The sequence below is a fragment of the Theropithecus gelada genome, chromosome 19 (assembly GCF_003255815.1).
Source record: "Theropithecus gelada isolate Dixy chromosome 19, Tgel_1.0, whole genome shotgun sequence".
Taxonomy (NCBI): domain Eukaryota; kingdom Metazoa; phylum Chordata; class Mammalia; order Primates; family Cercopithecidae; genus Theropithecus; species Theropithecus gelada.
The window spans coordinates 31,563,410-31,580,805 of NC_037687.1; the positions used below are offsets into that span (position 1 = coordinate 31,563,410).

The window sequence follows — 17,396 nt, forward strand, 5'->3', positions numbered from 1 at the left end:
CTCTATGTTTGGTTTTTTGAGGAACCTCCCAACTGTTCTCTATAGTGAGTGTACAGTGTTTCAACCTCCCAAAGTTCTGGGATTACAGGCGGGAGCCACCGCGCCCAGCTCACTGTAAGATTTTTCTTAACGCATTACATACCTTGCTGGGATTTTAGCAGAGATCACAATATTAAAAACTTGGGGAAGGATTCTATGACTCTCGTTTTAACTACGAGGAAATGTCGACCCCTAGTTTTGTAACATCCTGCCCAGGAGCGGTGGTCGTTAACGTGTGGAGTTGGGATGACGTCCAAGTCAGTTGGTTGCCCGACCTTTATTCTGCCTTGTCCCGTAGATTTAGAAAGAGGCTGACACATCAGGTAACTAGTTTAGAGTCATCTGATCATGCGGGTAAGCAGCGTTTTTCAGAGGCCAAGGCCTTCCCTCTCATTTCACTAGTGGGAAGGGCGGAAAGAACAGAACAGAAAGCTCTTCCTCTTGTGTGAGGCAGTTGCTGTGGAAACCCCACAGGCAGGAGGCCCCTGGACAGCACATCCTGTCGGCTTGTGTCCTTGCACTGGTGCGTCCCAGGCCAGGCCGGACTGCTGGGACCAGGGCCATGTATCGCTACCCCACCGCCCTCCTGGGCCTAGGTGAGTCTTGGAGGGAGCGGGGAGGACTGGAAAGGGGGTCGGGAGGTCTGGAAAGTTCCCTGCTCAAGCCTGACTCCAGTGCAGAAGATTCTGGGAAGGAAAGTGTCCTCCTCCCCCAAGACTGCCCTGCTGCTCTCCCCGGGGCCTAAGTCTGACCAGAGAAGACCTTGTCCTAAAAACAGGGACCCGGGTATGGGGATGAGGTCAGCTTTAAGAAGGGCTGGGGGGCCAGGCGTGGTACCCACGCCTGTAATCCTAGCACTTTGGGAGGCTGAGGCGGGCGGATCATGAGGTCAGGAGTTTGAGACCAGCCTGGCCAACGTGGTGAAACCCCATCTCTACTAATGCAAAAATTAGCCGGGCGTCGTGGCGGCGCCTGTAATCCCAGCTACTCGGGAGGCTGAGGCAGGAGAATTGCTTGAACCTGGGAGGTGGAGGTTGCAGTGAGCTGAGATCGCGCCACTGCCCTCTAGCCTGGGTGACAAGAAGAAAACTCTGTCTCCAACACCACCAAAAAGGAGGGCTGGGGGAGCGGGAGCCTTTTTGGAAGAGGAGACTTTGGGATTGATCTTGAAACCATTTTGCAGCAAGAAGGATTGCACCGAGATAGTGATGTCGAGGAGGGTTGGTTTGGTCATGATGAAATGCTGAACGCCCCCCAGCTCCATCCAGCCCCCTTTTGATAGCAGCCCCGTAAGGAGACTGGGTGGTGGCACTTTTCTCACTGGGGCTTCTCTTGCAGTGCTCTGCCTGGCCCAGACGATCCACACGCAGGAGGGTGAGTCACACCTTCGTCCCCTCTTCCCCGTCCCCTCTGGCACCCCAAGGGCAGTTCTGGGTGGGAGTCATATTGATACTTAGAGGGCCTGGAGGGATCCCTTTAAATATACCCTCGACTGCAAATTATTCCAAATGTAAAATGCATAACCCTCACCCCTTTCACTCCTTCATTCTCCACCTGTCATATTTTGCTTTTCTTATTTTCAAAAATCTTATATTTTATTTTATTTATTTATTTATTTATTTTGAGATGGAGTCTCGCTCCATCACCCAGACTAGGATGCAGTGGCACAATCTTGGCTCACTGCAACCTCCGCCTCCCAGTTTCAAGCGATTCTTCTGCCTCAGCCTCCTGAGTAGCTGGGATTACAGGTGTCCGCCACCACCCCCAGCTAATTTTTTTTTTTTTTTTTTTTTGTATTTTTAGAAGAGACGGGGTTTCACCATATTGGCCAGGCTGGTCTCGAACTCCTGACCTTATGATCTGCCCACCTCAGCCTCCCACAGTGTTGGGATTACAGGCGTGAGCCACTGCACCCAGCCAAAAATCTTATTTTTAATCGACAAATAATTGTATATGTTTGTGGGTTACCATGTGATGCTACAATGTATGTAAACATTGTGGAAAGATTAAATAAGGCTAAATAACATAACAATCACATTACATACTTATAGTGACGAGAACATTTAAAATCTACTTTTAGCAATTTTGAAATGTATCATAAGTTATTATTAACTATAGTCAGCCTGCTGTGTAATAGATCTCAAAAATTTACTCCTCCTGTTTAACTGAAACTTTGTACCATTTGATCTGTGTCTCTCCCAAGTCCCCCATCTCCAGCCTCTAATATCATCATTCTAATCTCTACCTCTGTGAAATGACCATTTTTGTTTGTTTGTTTTGGGATGGAGTCTTACTCTGTCACCCAGGCTGGAGTGTAGTGGCACAATCTCTGTTCACTGCAATCTCCACCTCTTGAGTTCAAGCAGTTCTCCTGCCTCTGAACCAGCCTCCCGAGTAGCTGGGATTACAGGTGCCTGCCACCACGCCCAGCTAATTTTTGTATTTTTAGTAGAGATGGGGTTTCACCATGTTGGCCAGGCTGGTCTCGAACTCCTGACCTCAGGTGATCCACCCACCTCGGCCTCCCAAAGTGCTGGGATTACAGGTATGAGCCACCACGCCCGGCTGAGATGAACTTTTTTAGATTCCACATGTGGTATTTGTTTTTCTGTGCCCGGCTTATTTCACTTAGCATAATGTCCTCTGGTTCATCCATGTTGTTGCAAATGATACAATGTCCTTCCTTTTTAGGGCTGAATAATATTCCATTGCATAGACACACCACATTTTCCTCATCCATTCATTTGACAGTGCACACTCAGGTTATTTCCAGGTCTTGGCGGCTGTGAGTAGCTCTGCGGTCACCCTGGGAGTGCAGGCGTCACCTCCACACACCGATTTCTACAACGAGAATTCAAACCCAACATGGCCAAGGCTGAGCCTGGCAGTTTTCCCCAGACCAGCCCACACTTCACTCGGCAGCTTCTTGGCAGGCAACGCGACAGTCACAAAGGGCAGACTCTGAACGTTCCATCTCTTCTCCATCCTCCTAGATGCATCATGTCACCCAGTCCTGGTGATTTCACTCTCAATTTTTCTCATCTTTCCCTCTCTCTTTACTGACTTTTCCTATGTCTCCCCCCGGTGACGGCCCCTCTCTCCTCCGTGGCTCCCCGAGGCCGGCCTCAGCCTGTCCATACCACTGCTGCCCGCTCCCTTCCTGACCCCAGGGACGCTGTGATTTGCGAAAACACAGACATGACCATTGTACTTTCCACCGTTTTTAAATTGTATTCAAAATTTTTCATTTACTATCTCATTGTAAAATGAATTTTTTTTTTCTCAGAGCCCTTCCCCTGTTTATCTTCAGATAGAATCAGACCTGTGTACCTCTCTTTGGTCTGGACATGCCCATTTTCCCACCCACATCCTGTCCCTGTGACTTTGGGCTCACTCATCTCTACATTCCTCCAGGTTCTTTCACTTTCTTGAACACTCCATATTCTGTTCAACATCAGGCCATCTCACATGCTGATTTTTTTTTTTTTTTTTTTTGAGATGGTGTTTCATTCTTGTAACCCAGGCTGGAGTGCAATGGCTTGGTCTTGGCTCACTGCAACCTCTGCCTCCCTGGTTGAAGCAGTTCTCCCTGGCTCAGCCTCCCAGGTAGCTGGGATTACAGGCGCCTGCCACCATGCCTGGCTAATGTTTTTGTATTTTTAGTGGAGACGGGGATTCACCATGTTGATCAGGCTGGTCTCGAACTCCTGATCTCAGGTGATCCGCCCGTCTCGGCCTCCCAAAGTACTGGGATTACAGGCGTGAGACACCCGGCACCTGGTCTGATTTTTAAAAATTAATTAATTCAGTTTAGAATTGACCAATGAAAATTGCACGTATTTGTCATGTCCAGTGTAATGTTGTGGCCTCTGCACACAGCGCGGAATGGCTACGGCGAGCTGGGGAACGTAGGCATTCCTCCTGTGCTAATCGTTTTATGTGGTGAGAACGCTTAGAATCACCTCGATTAGCAATGTCCAATAATGTAATACGTTGTTATTAACTGTAATCACCAAGTTGTACATGATGCCTCTCGAATTTATTTCTCCTCTCTAACTGAAATGTTGTATCCTTTGAGGACCATTCACTGGCTGATTTTTCCACTCTTGAGTGCCCTGCTGTCACCTGTCTGCTCAGTTCAGGTAGTTTCTACCCCTCCCTCAGCGTTCAGCTCAGAGAATGCTTCCCCTGACTTTGCAGAGGAGATCAGCTCCACCACCCACCTGTCCCCTAGATTCCTGTGCTTACCCACAGGAAACTTAACTGCAGTTCCCAGCTGCAGATTTGGACAATTCTCCCATCAGTATCTGTCCTCCCTTCAAGACGTCCACCTCCAAAGGGCAGGCACCCTCTGTGTGTTTCTCACATTTGGGGAATTAGCAGCCCATGAAAAGCATCTTTGAACGGATTGATAAGTGACTGAGATACGGTTAAAAGAAAGAAAAGTGAACAAATGGGTGGGTTTGAGGAGATGCTGGTCAAAGGATAGAAAATTTCGTCTAGACAAGGAGAGTAAGTTCAAGATTGTGCCACATAAGGACTAGAGTTAATCACAATGTATTGCATGCTTGCAAATCGCTAAGAGGCAGATTTTAAATGTTCTTACCACAAAAATTAACTATGCAAAGTAATGTTTTATGAATTAGCTTGATTCAGCGATTCCACAGTGTATATCTGTACCAACACATCATGTTGTACACCTTCAATATATGCAGTTTTAATCTGTCAATAATACAGAATGAATGAGGACGGGATGAGTGAATTGAAGCCCTGCCAGCTCTCTGCCCTGCTCAGGGATTTTGCTAATTTTGACACAACCTTCCTGTTTCAGGGCATCAAACCCGCCCTTCCTCCTCCACCCCAAGCCCAGTTGAGATAAATAGGGTTTTTCAAGAGCTTTAATAATAAGGAAATGCAAATTCGGCTGAGGAGAAAGGAGAAACTAGAGGAAAACCCAGAGGTGGTGTCTCCACAGAGACCTGCATTAGCAATGGGGACCTGTCACGGGCTGGGCATCTGCTGTGAGCAGATCAGGGCTGGGTCAGGGCTGGGGGCTTCACCCTCACCCCATCGGACCCTCACAGGAGCCTGGCAACCCCCGTCCCACACTCAGTCCCACCCGGGGACCGGCCAGTGCCCGTCAGGCCCCAGCACGAGCCATCTCCAGAGCCCTCGCTCCCCTGTCCCTTGTCCTTCACGAATGACCCTGTCATCCCCGTCCTGTGCCTCCTCCCGCCCTCTGTCCCTCTGGAAAGTGGCCCTGGGCCCTGGGCAGACATGAGGGGCCCCAGGCTGCTCCGACACTTCCCACGTGACCCTGAGCAAGGCCACGTTGTGAGCAAGTCTCAGGGTCCTTATTGTCAACTGGGAAAATAACTGCAGCGATGAGGATTCCCGTGCACGTAGAAGGTGCAGGAGGCGTGGCAATGTTCTAAGGTTGGGCTGTGGTTGTGGCTGCACAACTCTACAAAATTGCTAAAATCCCTGACGTGTGACGCTAAAATGACACGTGTGGCATGGTGACTTCCTACGGTGGACGCTGAGGTCCTTCTCTGCTTCCCTCCTAGGGCCCCTGCCCAGACCCTCCATCTCGGCTGAGCCAGGCACCGTGATCCCCCTGGGGAGGCCTGTGACCCTCCAGTGCCGGGGCCCGGTTGGCGTTTACGCATTCCGCCTGGAGAGGGAGGATAGATTTGAGTATAAAGATAATTACAATGTGTTTCGACTTGGTCCATTTGAGTCCGAGGCCAGATTCCGCATCGACTCAGTAAGTGAAGCCAACGCCGGGCTTTATCGCTGCATCTATTATAAGACCCCCCGATGGTCTGAGCACAGCGACTACCTGGACCTGGTGGTGAAAGGTGAGGACGTCACCTGGACGCTGCCCCAGTCTCAGCTCGGCCCTCGAGCACAGGTCCCTGGACCCTGTCCCAACTGCTGCCCTCTCTCTGTGGCCACCCTTGCCCTCCTCCTGACCCCCAAGCCCTCCTCTCCCCCTCTCCCTCTGCACACACCTCCCCTCTGCCCTCGCACCTGCTTAGGTCCCTGGAGCCCTGGTCTCCTCCGGACACCACGGATGGCCTGGACACTCAGCCCCAGCATCCGGTGGGCTCAGAGCTGGCTCCGCTTGGCTGGGTGGGGAGTGGGTTCCCAGAGATTAGGGGGCGACCCCCCTACAAGGGGATGAGTGTCTTTTCACACAGGATGGATGGTCTCACTTGTTATTCCTTTCCACTGAGCCAGAACCTGCCCCAGGCAATGTGCTTCTCCTGGTGTGGTTCATTGGGCAGAGCACAGGGCCCAAGGATGGCCCCTGGTCAGGGCTGGACAGTGCTTTGGGAAAACCTTTGGTACGTGACCACACGCACCCCTGTGTGTGCTCAACCTGAGAAGTCCTGCAGTCAAAGTCCACTGGAGAGGCTCCAACCCACCTTCATGTCCCCCCAGGACCTCAAAGGTCCCCTGAGGTCAAGCAGAGCTTGTGGTGGGAGGAGCAGAGGGAGTGACCAGTCCCAGGGAGAATGGGGCAAGCAGCGGGGCTCTCCCCAGCCTCCTGTCCCCTGCCCTGTTTTCTCAGGAGTCTCGGGACATTGTCTGGGATTGCGTGATGGCCATGCGGCCTTTGGATGGGGGCTCAGGGTGGAGGAGGGCAGGTTGGTTGGGACGGGTTCTGCATCCTTCTCCTGCCTCTGTTCACAGAAACCTCTGGAGGCCCAGACTCCCCCGTCACAGAGCCCGACTCCTCAGCTGGTCAGTAGCAGGGTCCTCAGCCGGAAGGGATTACAGTGGGATCTGTGGTGGGGATGCAGCTCTGAGTCCAGCCCTCGGCCCTGGGCTTGGAGTCAAGGACTAGGGAGGCCGCGGGAAGGGACTGACACCCGCCCGGCTCTGGGAGGTGGCTAATGCTCCTAGAGACCATAGCAACAATGGTACGGTGATTGCAACCTCGTTCCATGCCAGGAACTGTGGAAAACACTTAGTGCAAGCACCACTCTCCGGGGGAGGTACTAGTCTGGTTCTCTAACTCCTCCTCCTCTCTAATATGCAAAACATAAACTAAAGTTTCTTGCTCAAAGTCACAAAACTATGAAGGGGCAGGGGCAGGGGCAGGGGCCACCCACCTGGGCAGCCCCACCCCAGACTTTCGGCGTCTCCCGAGCTCCACGCTGCCCCCTTGTGGGCGTGGCCTCACCATTCACCCCGCTCTGCACCTGATGGAGGGACTTAGAACTCACCTTCCAACCTGGGAGACCCGAAGAGGGACGGTGATGCTCCTATTGGCTCTGTGATCCCCGGGGGAAGCCTGAACAGTGGAGTAAGGTCCCTTAAAAGGAGGGTGCCACAGGGAGGGGACGTAGCCTGTGAACGGTGACCAGGATGAAGCCATGAGGCTTCCCTTCCATCTGGCTCTGCCCTGGACTCTGTGATGGGAGAGAAGCTGCCCCTGGCTCTGGCCCTGGACTCTGTGTGATTGAAGTGAAGCTGCCCCAAGTTGTCCATCTCCTCCTGTGATCTGTGACCAGAACCTCCCAGGGGAGGACACGGGGTCATAAGCCATCCGCGGACCCTTCCCCACCTGTGTTCTCATCACCAGAGTGGTCGTCCTTGGTCACCCAGTGACGGCCTGTGAGGCTCGGGCTGTGAGCTCAGGCAGGCGGGACCAGGGGCTGAAGCCACATGGGGAGGTGGGAGGAGCCATGCTGTGCTCCATCCGGACCCCCTCAGAGGCTCCTGGGCTGCCTGAGCGGGACCGGATGTGCTTCTGAGTCCAGCTGACCTGGTTCAAGTCCAGTGTCTGGTTTTTATTAGCCTTCTGTCTGCGGGAATATCTACCCTCTGTTTCTCTCTCTCTCTCCCTCTCATTCCCTCTCTCCTCTCTCACCTTTCATGCAGTGACATATAAAGGTTATGAGGACAGACCCTCCTGCAGCCAGATTGCTGGGTTCATGGTTCAAATCCCGGTGGTTCTGCCACCCCCCGGCTCTATGCCTGATGGTGACTCACCCAAACCTCCTGTGTCCCAAATTCCTCGTGTGAAACATAGGCAGTAAAATAACTGTTCTGGTAGAATCGTTTAGGGGAGACTTGAGTTCAGGTAGACACGGCGCTGACATCAGTGCTGATTAGAAAACCCCAAAGGAGGGGTGCTGCTATTAATACTGAGGAAGTATTTTGTCCCCACAGGGACTGTGACAGGCACTGAAGGCTCCGGATTTGACGCATCGTGAATGAGGAGAAATGGCCTCCAGTCTTGTGAACTTCAATGGGGAGAAATAATTAGAATGAGCATTAGAAATGCACAGATTCCCATACATGCATATACAAATAAAAAGATATGATTTGCCATGGAGAATTTCAGATCTATCATTTCATTTACATTAAATAAGTTCACATCATATATTACACATATAAGGAACATAATTATATAATAAAATATGTTAACGTATCACCACATATCACTATAATGTATACTATATTATATGAAAGATATTATATTTACAATATATAGTGTAATAACTTGCGGGTGTTATAATTTTTTTTTTTTTTTTTTTTTGAGACGGAGTCTTGCTGTGTCACCCAGGCTGGAGTGCAGTGGTGCGATCTCGGCTCACTGCAAGCTCCGCCTCCCGGGTTCACGCCATTCTCCTGCCTCAGCCTCCGAGTAGCTGGGACTACAGGCGCCCGCCACCTCGCCCGGCTAGTTTTTTTGTATTTTTTAGTAGAGACGGGGTTTCACCGTGTTAGCCAGGGTGGTCTCAATCTCCTGACCTCGTGATCTGCCCGTCTCGGCCTCCCAAAGTGCTGGGATTACAGGCTTGAGCCATCGCGCCTGGCCGGGTGTTATAATTAATAAACATAGGTACAAACATAAATATATAATCTATTTTTATGGTTTATAATTATAATAGAAACATTTTATATTTAATTATATATTTATATGTAATAAACATTATACATTATATATTATAGTGAATATACGTAACATATATTATAAGTAATTATAAATCACATACAATTAACATTATATACATTAAATTATAATGTATATGCCAAGATTGCATAATTAAAATATATATTTGTTATATTTTATATGTTTGCATAGCACATGATACATATAACTATAAATAATATAAAAAATTGTAATATTGCACATTTTAAATTGTGGCACATGTTATGAAGACCAAACCCAGGAAGTCATGGTGTAGAATTACGGGTGGTGTCCTGGACTTTGGGCCGTGGACGAGGCAAGAGGAAAGGACACTCCAAAATAGAATGTCTGCCTTTCTGGAAGGATATTGAAGATGCTGCCTCGGCAGCAGGGGAGGGAAGGGACCGCTGTTCCTGGAAGAGGGTCACGTGGGCTCGGACCCTGGGTTTGGGGGAGCCCCGCAGGACCCCATTTGGTTACCTGTGAATTGGGTAGTGGCGTGCACTGTGCAGAGGAGGGTGAATGTTCGAGGAGATGACTGGCCGGCCCGGAATGCGCTGCGCAGGGAGCCTGGGCGGCGCCGCACACACTCGCCCGCTAGCTGCAGGGCTTCAGGAAACAGGAGCACATCGGGGCTTGGATTCTTCCCACAGGAGGGCGGGTTACATCCCCATCAGGGGGCTGCCGCGAGGGCAGATAAAATCAGACAGGGGGATTCTTGCACTCTGGTGGGAACCCAGAAGGAGGTCAGGGAGGGAAAGTCTCCCTTCCTCTTCTTGCGGGTAGTTGGTCTCTTCCTAGATCCGCGGAGGGCAGAGAGCAGCGATGTCTACCACAGCTTCACGCCCAGGAAACGCGCTGTATCTGCACCATCCAGTAGGGATGGCGTCAGGCACGTGGGTCACTGAGCCCTCCAGATGCAGACAGTGCAGCCGGCTTGTCATGCCATTGAACTTTGGATAAATTTAAATATCAATAGCTACGTGTGACTCTCATACTGGACAGTAGATGTAGAAAGTTTCCATCATCACAGAAGACTCTACTGGTCAGTGCTGGTCTAGAAGGAGCTGTCAGGGTCGTGGGGAGTGAAGAGAGATCCCCACAGTGGATGTGGGAGGACTCAGAGCCTTCTCTGTCCAGCTCAGGACTCTAACTCCTCTTCCTTCTGATTCCTCCCTCACAGGACCCACGCAGAGGCCGTTGGACAACAGTCACAATGATCGTGAGTGATGGGGGCCATGGAGGGTGATCCTAGTGTGTACCTTTTGGGGAAGGAGAAAGAGGTCAGGCTTTGGGGTTGATCAGATTCCTGCTCTGCTAATGGCCAGCTGTGTCCCTGTGCAGAGGACCCCAGCACTCAGGACCCCAGTGGTGGAGGAAGGGGTTAACGATCTCTGTGCTGCAGGATTATTATTATTATTATTATTTTTGAGACAGACTCTCGCCCTGTCGCCCAGGTTAGAGTGTAGTGGCGTGATCTCAGCTTACTGCCTCCTCCACCTCCCGGGTTCAAGCAATTCTCCTGCCTCAGTCTCCCGAGTAGCTGGGATTACAGGCATGTGCCACCACACCTGGCTAATTTTTATGTTTTTAGTAGACGTGGGGCTTCACCATGTCAGCCACGATGGTCTCAATCTCTTGACCTCGTGGTCCTTCGGCCTCGGCCTCCCAAAGTCCTCGGATTACAGGCGTGAGCCACCACACGCTGCTGCAGGACTACTATTTACCTGAGAGATTTTATATATTAGTAAGTCTATGACAAGCACACATCATATGTGTGATATACAGTAAGGGCTCAATAAATGCACACTGCTGAAAACCTGTTTCTGTCTTTCTTAGATGCACCTGCTTCCCAAGGCCTGAGTGCTGAGCATCTTTATATTCTCACCGGGGTCTCAGTGGTCTTCCTCTTTTGTCTCCTCCTTCTGGTCCTCTTTTTCCTCCATCAACAGAATCAGATGAAGCAGGGTAGGTCTCAGGGGCAGGGTGGAGTGACCTGGGGAAGCTGTCAGGAGAGGCTAGGAAGGTCTCCTTAATTCATACCCCAACTGTCCTCAGGGCCCCCCAGAAGCAAGGGCAAGGAGCAGAAGCCACAGCAGAGGTGAGGCCCCTGGGAATGACTCCTGGGCCTCCACCCAGTCCTCTGCCGCCAGGCTGCCCCTGAGGTTCACTTTTATTTTTCCTCTCAGGCACGACCTGGCTATTGATGTTCTAGAGAGGACAGCAGGTAAAGGGGGAGGAGGAGGGACAGGCCTGAGATGGGGAAGTGAGGACTTGGTGCCAATCCAGATGCAATGTGGGGGGAGTGGAGGGAAGAATCTTTGGGAACATTCTAGAAGGTCGTATCATAGATTGGGTGCAGGATGTCAACTGAAGCTGGGGGTTCTCAGGCAGATTTGCCTTGTGACATCCTTCCCAGAAAACTGGCCATGTATTTTCTTCCCCAGACAAGGCCACAGTCAGTGGACTTCCAGAGAAGGACAGAGAGACGGACACCTCGGTGAGCCTTCCTACTAGTTATTCAAGTACCTCACTTTTAGCAGCTTAAAAAAAATCTCAGCCCCTTGGGTCAGGAATTCAGGAGTGGCTCAGCTGGGCAGTTCCGGCTCATGGCCTGTCCTAAGGTTGCTGTCGAGAGGTCGCCCAGGGCTGTGTGCATCTGAAGGCTCCCGTGGGCTGGAGGATCCATGTCCAAGACGCTCACTCCCACGGCTGTGGACAGGAAACCTCTGTTCCTCTCACAGGGGCCTCTCCACACCGCGGATTCCCCCAGAGGGAGGGATCCAAGGATGGGTGGCGGGGAGGGGCGGAAGCATGATGTCTTTTGCCTCAACTTGGAAGTCAGGAGTCTTCCCTTCTGCCTTGTTCATTGTCACATAGACCAACCCTAATACCCTGTGGGAGGGCTCTTCACACGGATGCAATTTCAGGAGAGGGTCCTCAGGGCCCATGGAGATGGCCGCCACAGCCCTCCAGTCCCACAGCCCCTCACCTCACCCTCCACCAGGCACTCCCTCACCCTGGGTCTCTCTCTCCCAGGCCCCGGCTGCAGGGGACTCCCAGGAGGTGACGTATGCGCAGCTGGACCACTGGGCCCTCACACGGAGGACAGCCCAGGCTGTGTCTCCACAGTCCACAAAGCCCATGGCTGAGTCCTGCACGTATGCAGCCATTGCCAGACACTGACCCCAGGCCCACCTGACCTCTACACCTGAGGATATAAAGTCACTCTAGGAAAAGCCTGAAGCGGCCATTTGGAAGGCTTCCTCTTGGACTCATCATCATCTGGAAAGCGAGTCAGGCAGCTGTCCAGGAGACATGAGCTGGAGACGAGTTTTCTAACCAGCTTCCAGAAGTTTCCTTAACCAGATGGTTCCTTCTACAATTGACCAGCTCCTTGAATAGACTGTGTTGCCATTGATTCCAGAGACTCAGATACATACACCTGACTACTTCTAGAAACGAATCTCTAATCAGCTGGCTGTTTCCAGAGACCCATCTACAATTGTCTGGCTGTCTCTAGAACTCCAGCTACAGTTGTCTGGCTGTTTCTAGAGACACAGCTACAGTTGTGACTGTTTCTAGAGACCCAGCTGCCGTTGTCTGGCTGTTTCTAGAGCCCCAGCTTTATTCACCTGACTGTTTTCAGAGACCCAACTATAGTCACCTGGCTATTTTCAGAAACCCAGCCACAGGTTGTCTCCAGAGACCCAGCTACAAACACCCAGCAGATCTGATGAGCAGTGATGCAGTCCCCCAGCTGGTCCTAGGTGTCTCCTGTGAATCTCCAATGACCCCAGAGACTTTGTTGGAATGATCTGCTCTTCTGACCCCAAAGACCTTCCTAGAAGTGAAGAGCTAAACTTGAGACAGTGCTATACATTTACAGCTGAGAGCTAAGCCCGGTTCTCTGGGTCATACTTTACTCTGTGCATCAGTAAATAATTCTGAAGACATCACACCTGGCAGCCCGGTGCCTGGTCCCGGGTGCACAGGTCACTTGGGCCGAGTCTCTGCCTTCACAGTTGTTCAAAGCTGAGTGAGGGAAACAGGACTTACAAAGGAGGTGTCAGCGTTTTCATTTTAAAATTGAGTGGACCAAGATAGCATATATTCCGGGTGTACAATGGGATAATTTGATATACGTATACATTGCACAATGATCGCCATAATCAAATTAATGAGCACAGTTTTCACCACCCATGCCGTACGCAAGACCTCCTGAACTTGCTCATCACAGGACTCAGAGTTGGTGTCAGTGTTTTCAGATGGAGCCTGTGTTTCAGGGATGAATGAGGGAGGTGTCTGAGGGACGTGTGGGTGAGTGCAGACAGAGAGCTGACCTCACCTACCCAAAGCTTCACACACACACACACAAGCATGTATACACTCACACGTGCACACAGCATGCCCACACACTCACGTGTCCCAAGAGAGCCCTGAGTCCACTGATGGATGAGGCATAGCCAAGTCTCCGCCCCACTTGTGTGGTCTCATGTGGTCTCTCAACTCAGATTAAAACAGGAAATTACCCTGTGAGTCACCAGAGGGTGAGAGAATCTCTGAGTTAATTTGTGTTTATCTTTAAAAACAAAACAAAATGTAACAAAACAAAAGAAAACAAAATAAAACAGTGCCAAGCCTGAAGTGGAGACTCAAACGGGCACGGCTCCTGGTGTGGCCCTGCCTGGAAAGGACTGCACAGGTAAACAAATATCAGAACATCATGTTCTACCCTCTAAAACAGACTGTTATGATCTATCAATGAGAAGGAAGAATATCCAAAAATCCCGGAAAACCGGAACCAAAACAAAAACAGAAAAGGCACTTGTAGGCCTTTACAAGAAGGATAGTTTAAAAATTATACATATATAATACATACATAAAATACACATTATATATAAAGTAAATATATATTTAATAAACAAATATAAATAAATAATTATATTATATATTTACATATAATACATAATACATATAGATATATATAATTTTTTTTTTTGAGATGAAGTCTCGCTCTGTCGCCCAGGCTGGAGTGCAGTGGTGCGATCTCGGCTCACTGCAACCTCCGCCTCCAGGGTTCAAGCAATTCTCCTGCCTCAGCCTGCCGAGTAGCTGGGACTACAGGCGCCCGCCACCACGCCCGGCTAATTTTTGTATTTTTAGTAGAGACGGGGTTTCATCATCTTGGCCAGGCTGGTCTGGAATTCCTGACCTCAGGTGATCCGCCCGCATTGGCCTCCCAAAGTGCTGGGATTACGGGCGTGAACCACCGTGCCTGGCCGATAGATACAATTTTTAGAACTTCAACAAAAGCTCAGCCAGCTCTTTCTATGGGGCAATTGCTAATTTAGTTCTATACAAATATTGACACATTAAGTCCTTGTATACAATGTCCTCAGCAAGCCTTATTTTCCCCCTTTTTCTTGGAGAAACTATGGACTGAGACTGGAGCAACCTCTCCAAGGTCAGCCAGGTCTCAGGGGCGGGGGCTGCCCACCGTATGGGGTTCCTGAACCCCAGGACAGGCTTCAGCTCACCGCACTGGGAGGTTTCTGCCCTGCCATACTCTCAAATTTTAATTTGTACTGAGTTTTAATTTTCTATTTGTACTCAAGTTTAATTTCCTTCCAGGATCTGTTTCCTAGACCTGTGCTCTTTATTTTTGCTTTCTTGTTACATGATGACTGATTTTCTCTGTTCTTCATGTGGGACACATTCTCCTTGCTCTCTCTCTCTCTCTCTCGCTCTCTCTCTCTCTTTCTCTCTCTCTCTGGTGTGCGTGTCTCTGCATCTATGTATCTCTGTCTTTCTTCTCTCTGGTTGTTTTTCAACTCTTAGTGCAGTGTTTTCTCCCATCACGTCTTGTTTGTTTGGCTTGGACCCTGAGGTGAACAGGGGGGTAAATGAGGCCTTCAGCAAAGGTTGGCCAGCCTGACCTTAGCAGAGAGAGGATGTGTGAATTCTTCTACCTGCTGCAGAGCACAGGAGGGCTGAGTGGACCCCAGTACCTGTTCCGGTGTAAGGAAGTGCAGGAATTCCAGTCAGTGAAGCCGCAGTGAAAATCAGGGCAGCCACGGTTTAGGGGAAATTGCACAAAAGCACCCAGCTGTTCTTGTGTGGGGATTGGTGGAAAGAGGAGGGGTCCAGGGAGAGGAGAGAAGAGCAGAGGCAGCAACTCATCTTTTCTTCTGGATCCTCCAACCTGCGCAATGCAGGGGTTGGGACTCAGGGCGATGGGTCCGGGGACACTGCTGTGTGGAGGGGATGTCCCTCCTGCTCCACGGTCCCCAAACCCACCTGGAGGAGGAGCCACGTTTAACCCACCTGGTGGTGCAGCGCGGCCAGGCAGAGAGGGAAGGCCCACCCTATGATCATGACCCCACCCCAATTCCCCTGAGGAGTGTCCTGGGGGAGAACATCGGGGGCTGCTGTGGGGCCCAACATGGAGGGGAGGAGAGGCCTCACTTGGGCCAGATGGGGCAGCAGCAGATACTCACAGATGTCCCTGAATCCTTGGGACTAAGTGGACATTGAGTCAACAAGAAGGGTCCCCAGGCCTTGAGGGAGCAGAGAGAGGAAGGAAGGACCCGTGGCCATCAGGTACAGACATCAGTGGGGTAGCCCCACAATCTAGTAAGCAAACCCCACAGACCCCACTCAGCTCAGACCCAAAGCCCAAAGGCCAGCAGGAGGGCACAGAACCACTGTCCCAAGCATCACCTTTGACCCCTGCTTCCTCCATATTGGACACTACCCTGGGAAGGAGCTCAGGAGAGATGGACACTGGGAAGATGAAATCATACTAAAGAAAGTGAAAGGCTGAGTGTAAACTCCAGGGACTGTGTGTGTGTGTGCGTGTATGTGTTCACCAGGGGCAGCTTATGAGGAGGAGTGACATCAGTGATAGAAGGTATGTTTCTTTTTATTTTATTTTATTTTTTATTTTTGAGAGGGAGTCTCGCTCTGTCACCCAGGCTGGAGTGCAGTGGTGCAATCTCTGCTCACTGCAAGCTCCGCTCCTGGGTTCACGCCATTCTCCTGCCTCAGCCTCCCGAGTAGCTGGGACTCCAGGCACCCGGCACCATGCCCGGCTACTTTTCTGGATTTTTAGTAGAGACAGGGTTTCACTGTGTTAGCCAGGATGGTCTCGATCTCTTGACCTTGTGATCTGCCCGCCTTGGCCTCCCAAAGTGCTGGGATTACAGGCATGAGTATTTCTTCCGTTGAACCGAGTGCACCATGAGCTGTTGCACAAACACACACGAACCCACACAGACACACACAAGGATGGAATCCTCACTGGCATGCCGTGCTATTTAACTCCTCAGGTATTAACTACCCAAGGAAAGAAATATAATTCATTGGATCTTTGATGATGCTTCAGTGAAATAAACCAGAGTCTGTTCCATCAAAAATGCCAGGTAAATGTTGACTATTTTTATTTTTCTCTGTTTTATCATGCATATATAATAGGCGTTCCCCCCCCCCCCAACAGGATCAATATTTTGCAGGCTTTTTTATAAACTGCTTGTTCTCTTAAAAATTCACCAGAAGCATCCCTCCCTCAGTTGCACGTCCGCAATGAGCCCTCATAGTTTGTAGCACATCCCACAGTGCACACCCTCCTGAAAAATGCTTGGTTTGTGTGATAGTATGCCCTGTCCCTTTCTCTCCCCACCAGCCTTTCCCATGTGGAGAAACATCACCTAAAAATGTTTCACATTTGATAGGGAGTCAGTGGCGCTATGTATGGGCTGTGTTTCAGTTTCTTTGTGTGTGGAGAATTTTTTTTTTTTTTTTTGAGACGGCGTCTTGCTCTGTCACCCAGACTGGAGTGCAGTGACGTGATCTCAGCTCATTGCGACCTCCACCTCCCAGGTTCAAGCGATTCTCCTGCCTCAGTCTCCTGAGTAGAGTAGCTGGGATTATAGGCATGTGCCACCACGCCCGGCTAATTTTTGTATTTTTAGTAGAGACGGGGTTTCACCATGTTGGCCAGGCTGGTCTCAAACTCCTGACCTCAAGTGATCTGCCCCACCTCGGCCTCCCAAAGTGCTGGGATTACAGGCATGATCCACTGTGCCTGGCCAAAATGTGGAGAATTTTAATAGGTATTTTGTTGCCGACCTTTTCTTCCTGTTTCCTTGGGGATTCGGGTGGTTAATTTCACACAGAAAGAAAACAGCTTTTTCTGAGGACAGTAGTTCCCACCATGGAACTGAGATGTCCTGAACGCGTGAGAGATGCCCAGAGTGGCAATCACAGCACCGTGATCTGCAGACCACTTCTCAGCTTCTGTCCAGAGCAGAGGCCAGGGGTCCGGACTTCCCTTTCTCAGACTGTTGGACCAGCTGGGCAGGGTGTCGAAGAAAAAAAAAAATCCAGTGTCACTTGTTGAGGCACAGTAAGGAGGACTTTACTCAGG

At 50.5% G+C, this 17,396-nt stretch overlaps 1 protein-coding gene across 4 annotated transcripts; it reads left to right on the forward strand.

Annotated features, from left to right (window-relative positions):
• The first annotated feature begins 463 nt into the window (after positions 1-463).
• On the forward strand, positions 464-12,686 carry LOC112612980 (leukocyte-associated immunoglobulin-like receptor 1). 4 transcript variants are annotated; one of them, XM_025368020.1, is made up of 11 exons: positions 602-635; positions 1,378-1,413; positions 5,607-5,900; positions 6,739-6,789; positions 10,152-10,190; positions 10,808-10,936; positions 11,027-11,069; positions 11,158-11,195; positions 11,416-11,468; positions 12,008-12,381; positions 12,658-12,686. In XM_025368020.1, the coding sequence occupies exons 1-10, from the start codon at positions 602-604 to the stop codon at positions 12,152-12,154; spliced, it is 864 nt and encodes a 287-aa protein (XP_025223805.1). In that variant the 3' UTR covers positions 12,155-12,381; positions 12,658-12,686. The 4 variants fall into 4 exon arrangements, with proteins under 4 accessions (XP_025223808.1, XP_025223809.1, XP_025223805.1 ...); XM_025368022.1 differs by lacking the exons at positions 6,739-6,789; positions 12,658-12,686 and having other exon boundaries at positions 12,008-12,154; XM_025368023.1 differs by lacking the exons at positions 10,152-10,190; positions 10,808-10,936; positions 11,027-11,069; ... (2 more) ...; positions 12,008-12,381; positions 12,658-12,686 and adding an exon at positions 8,224-8,388 and having other exon boundaries at positions 464-635.
• Positions 12,687-17,396: the final 4,710 nt, after the last annotated feature.

Bases quoted from the DNA above. Each gene is read 5' to 3' on its own strand.
- LOC112612980 (XM_025368020.1), top strand. From the start codon at position 602: ATGTATCGCTACCCCACCGCCCTCCTGGGCCTAG. The intron at 5,901-6,738 runs GTGAGGACGTCA...CTCTGTTCACAG, and splicing joins CCTGGACCTGGTGGTGAAAG to AAACCTCTGGAGGCCCAGAC. The intron at 11,070-11,157 runs GTGAGGCCCCTG...TTTTCCTCTCAG, and splicing joins GAGCAGAAGCCACAGCAGAG to GCACGACCTGGCTATTGATG.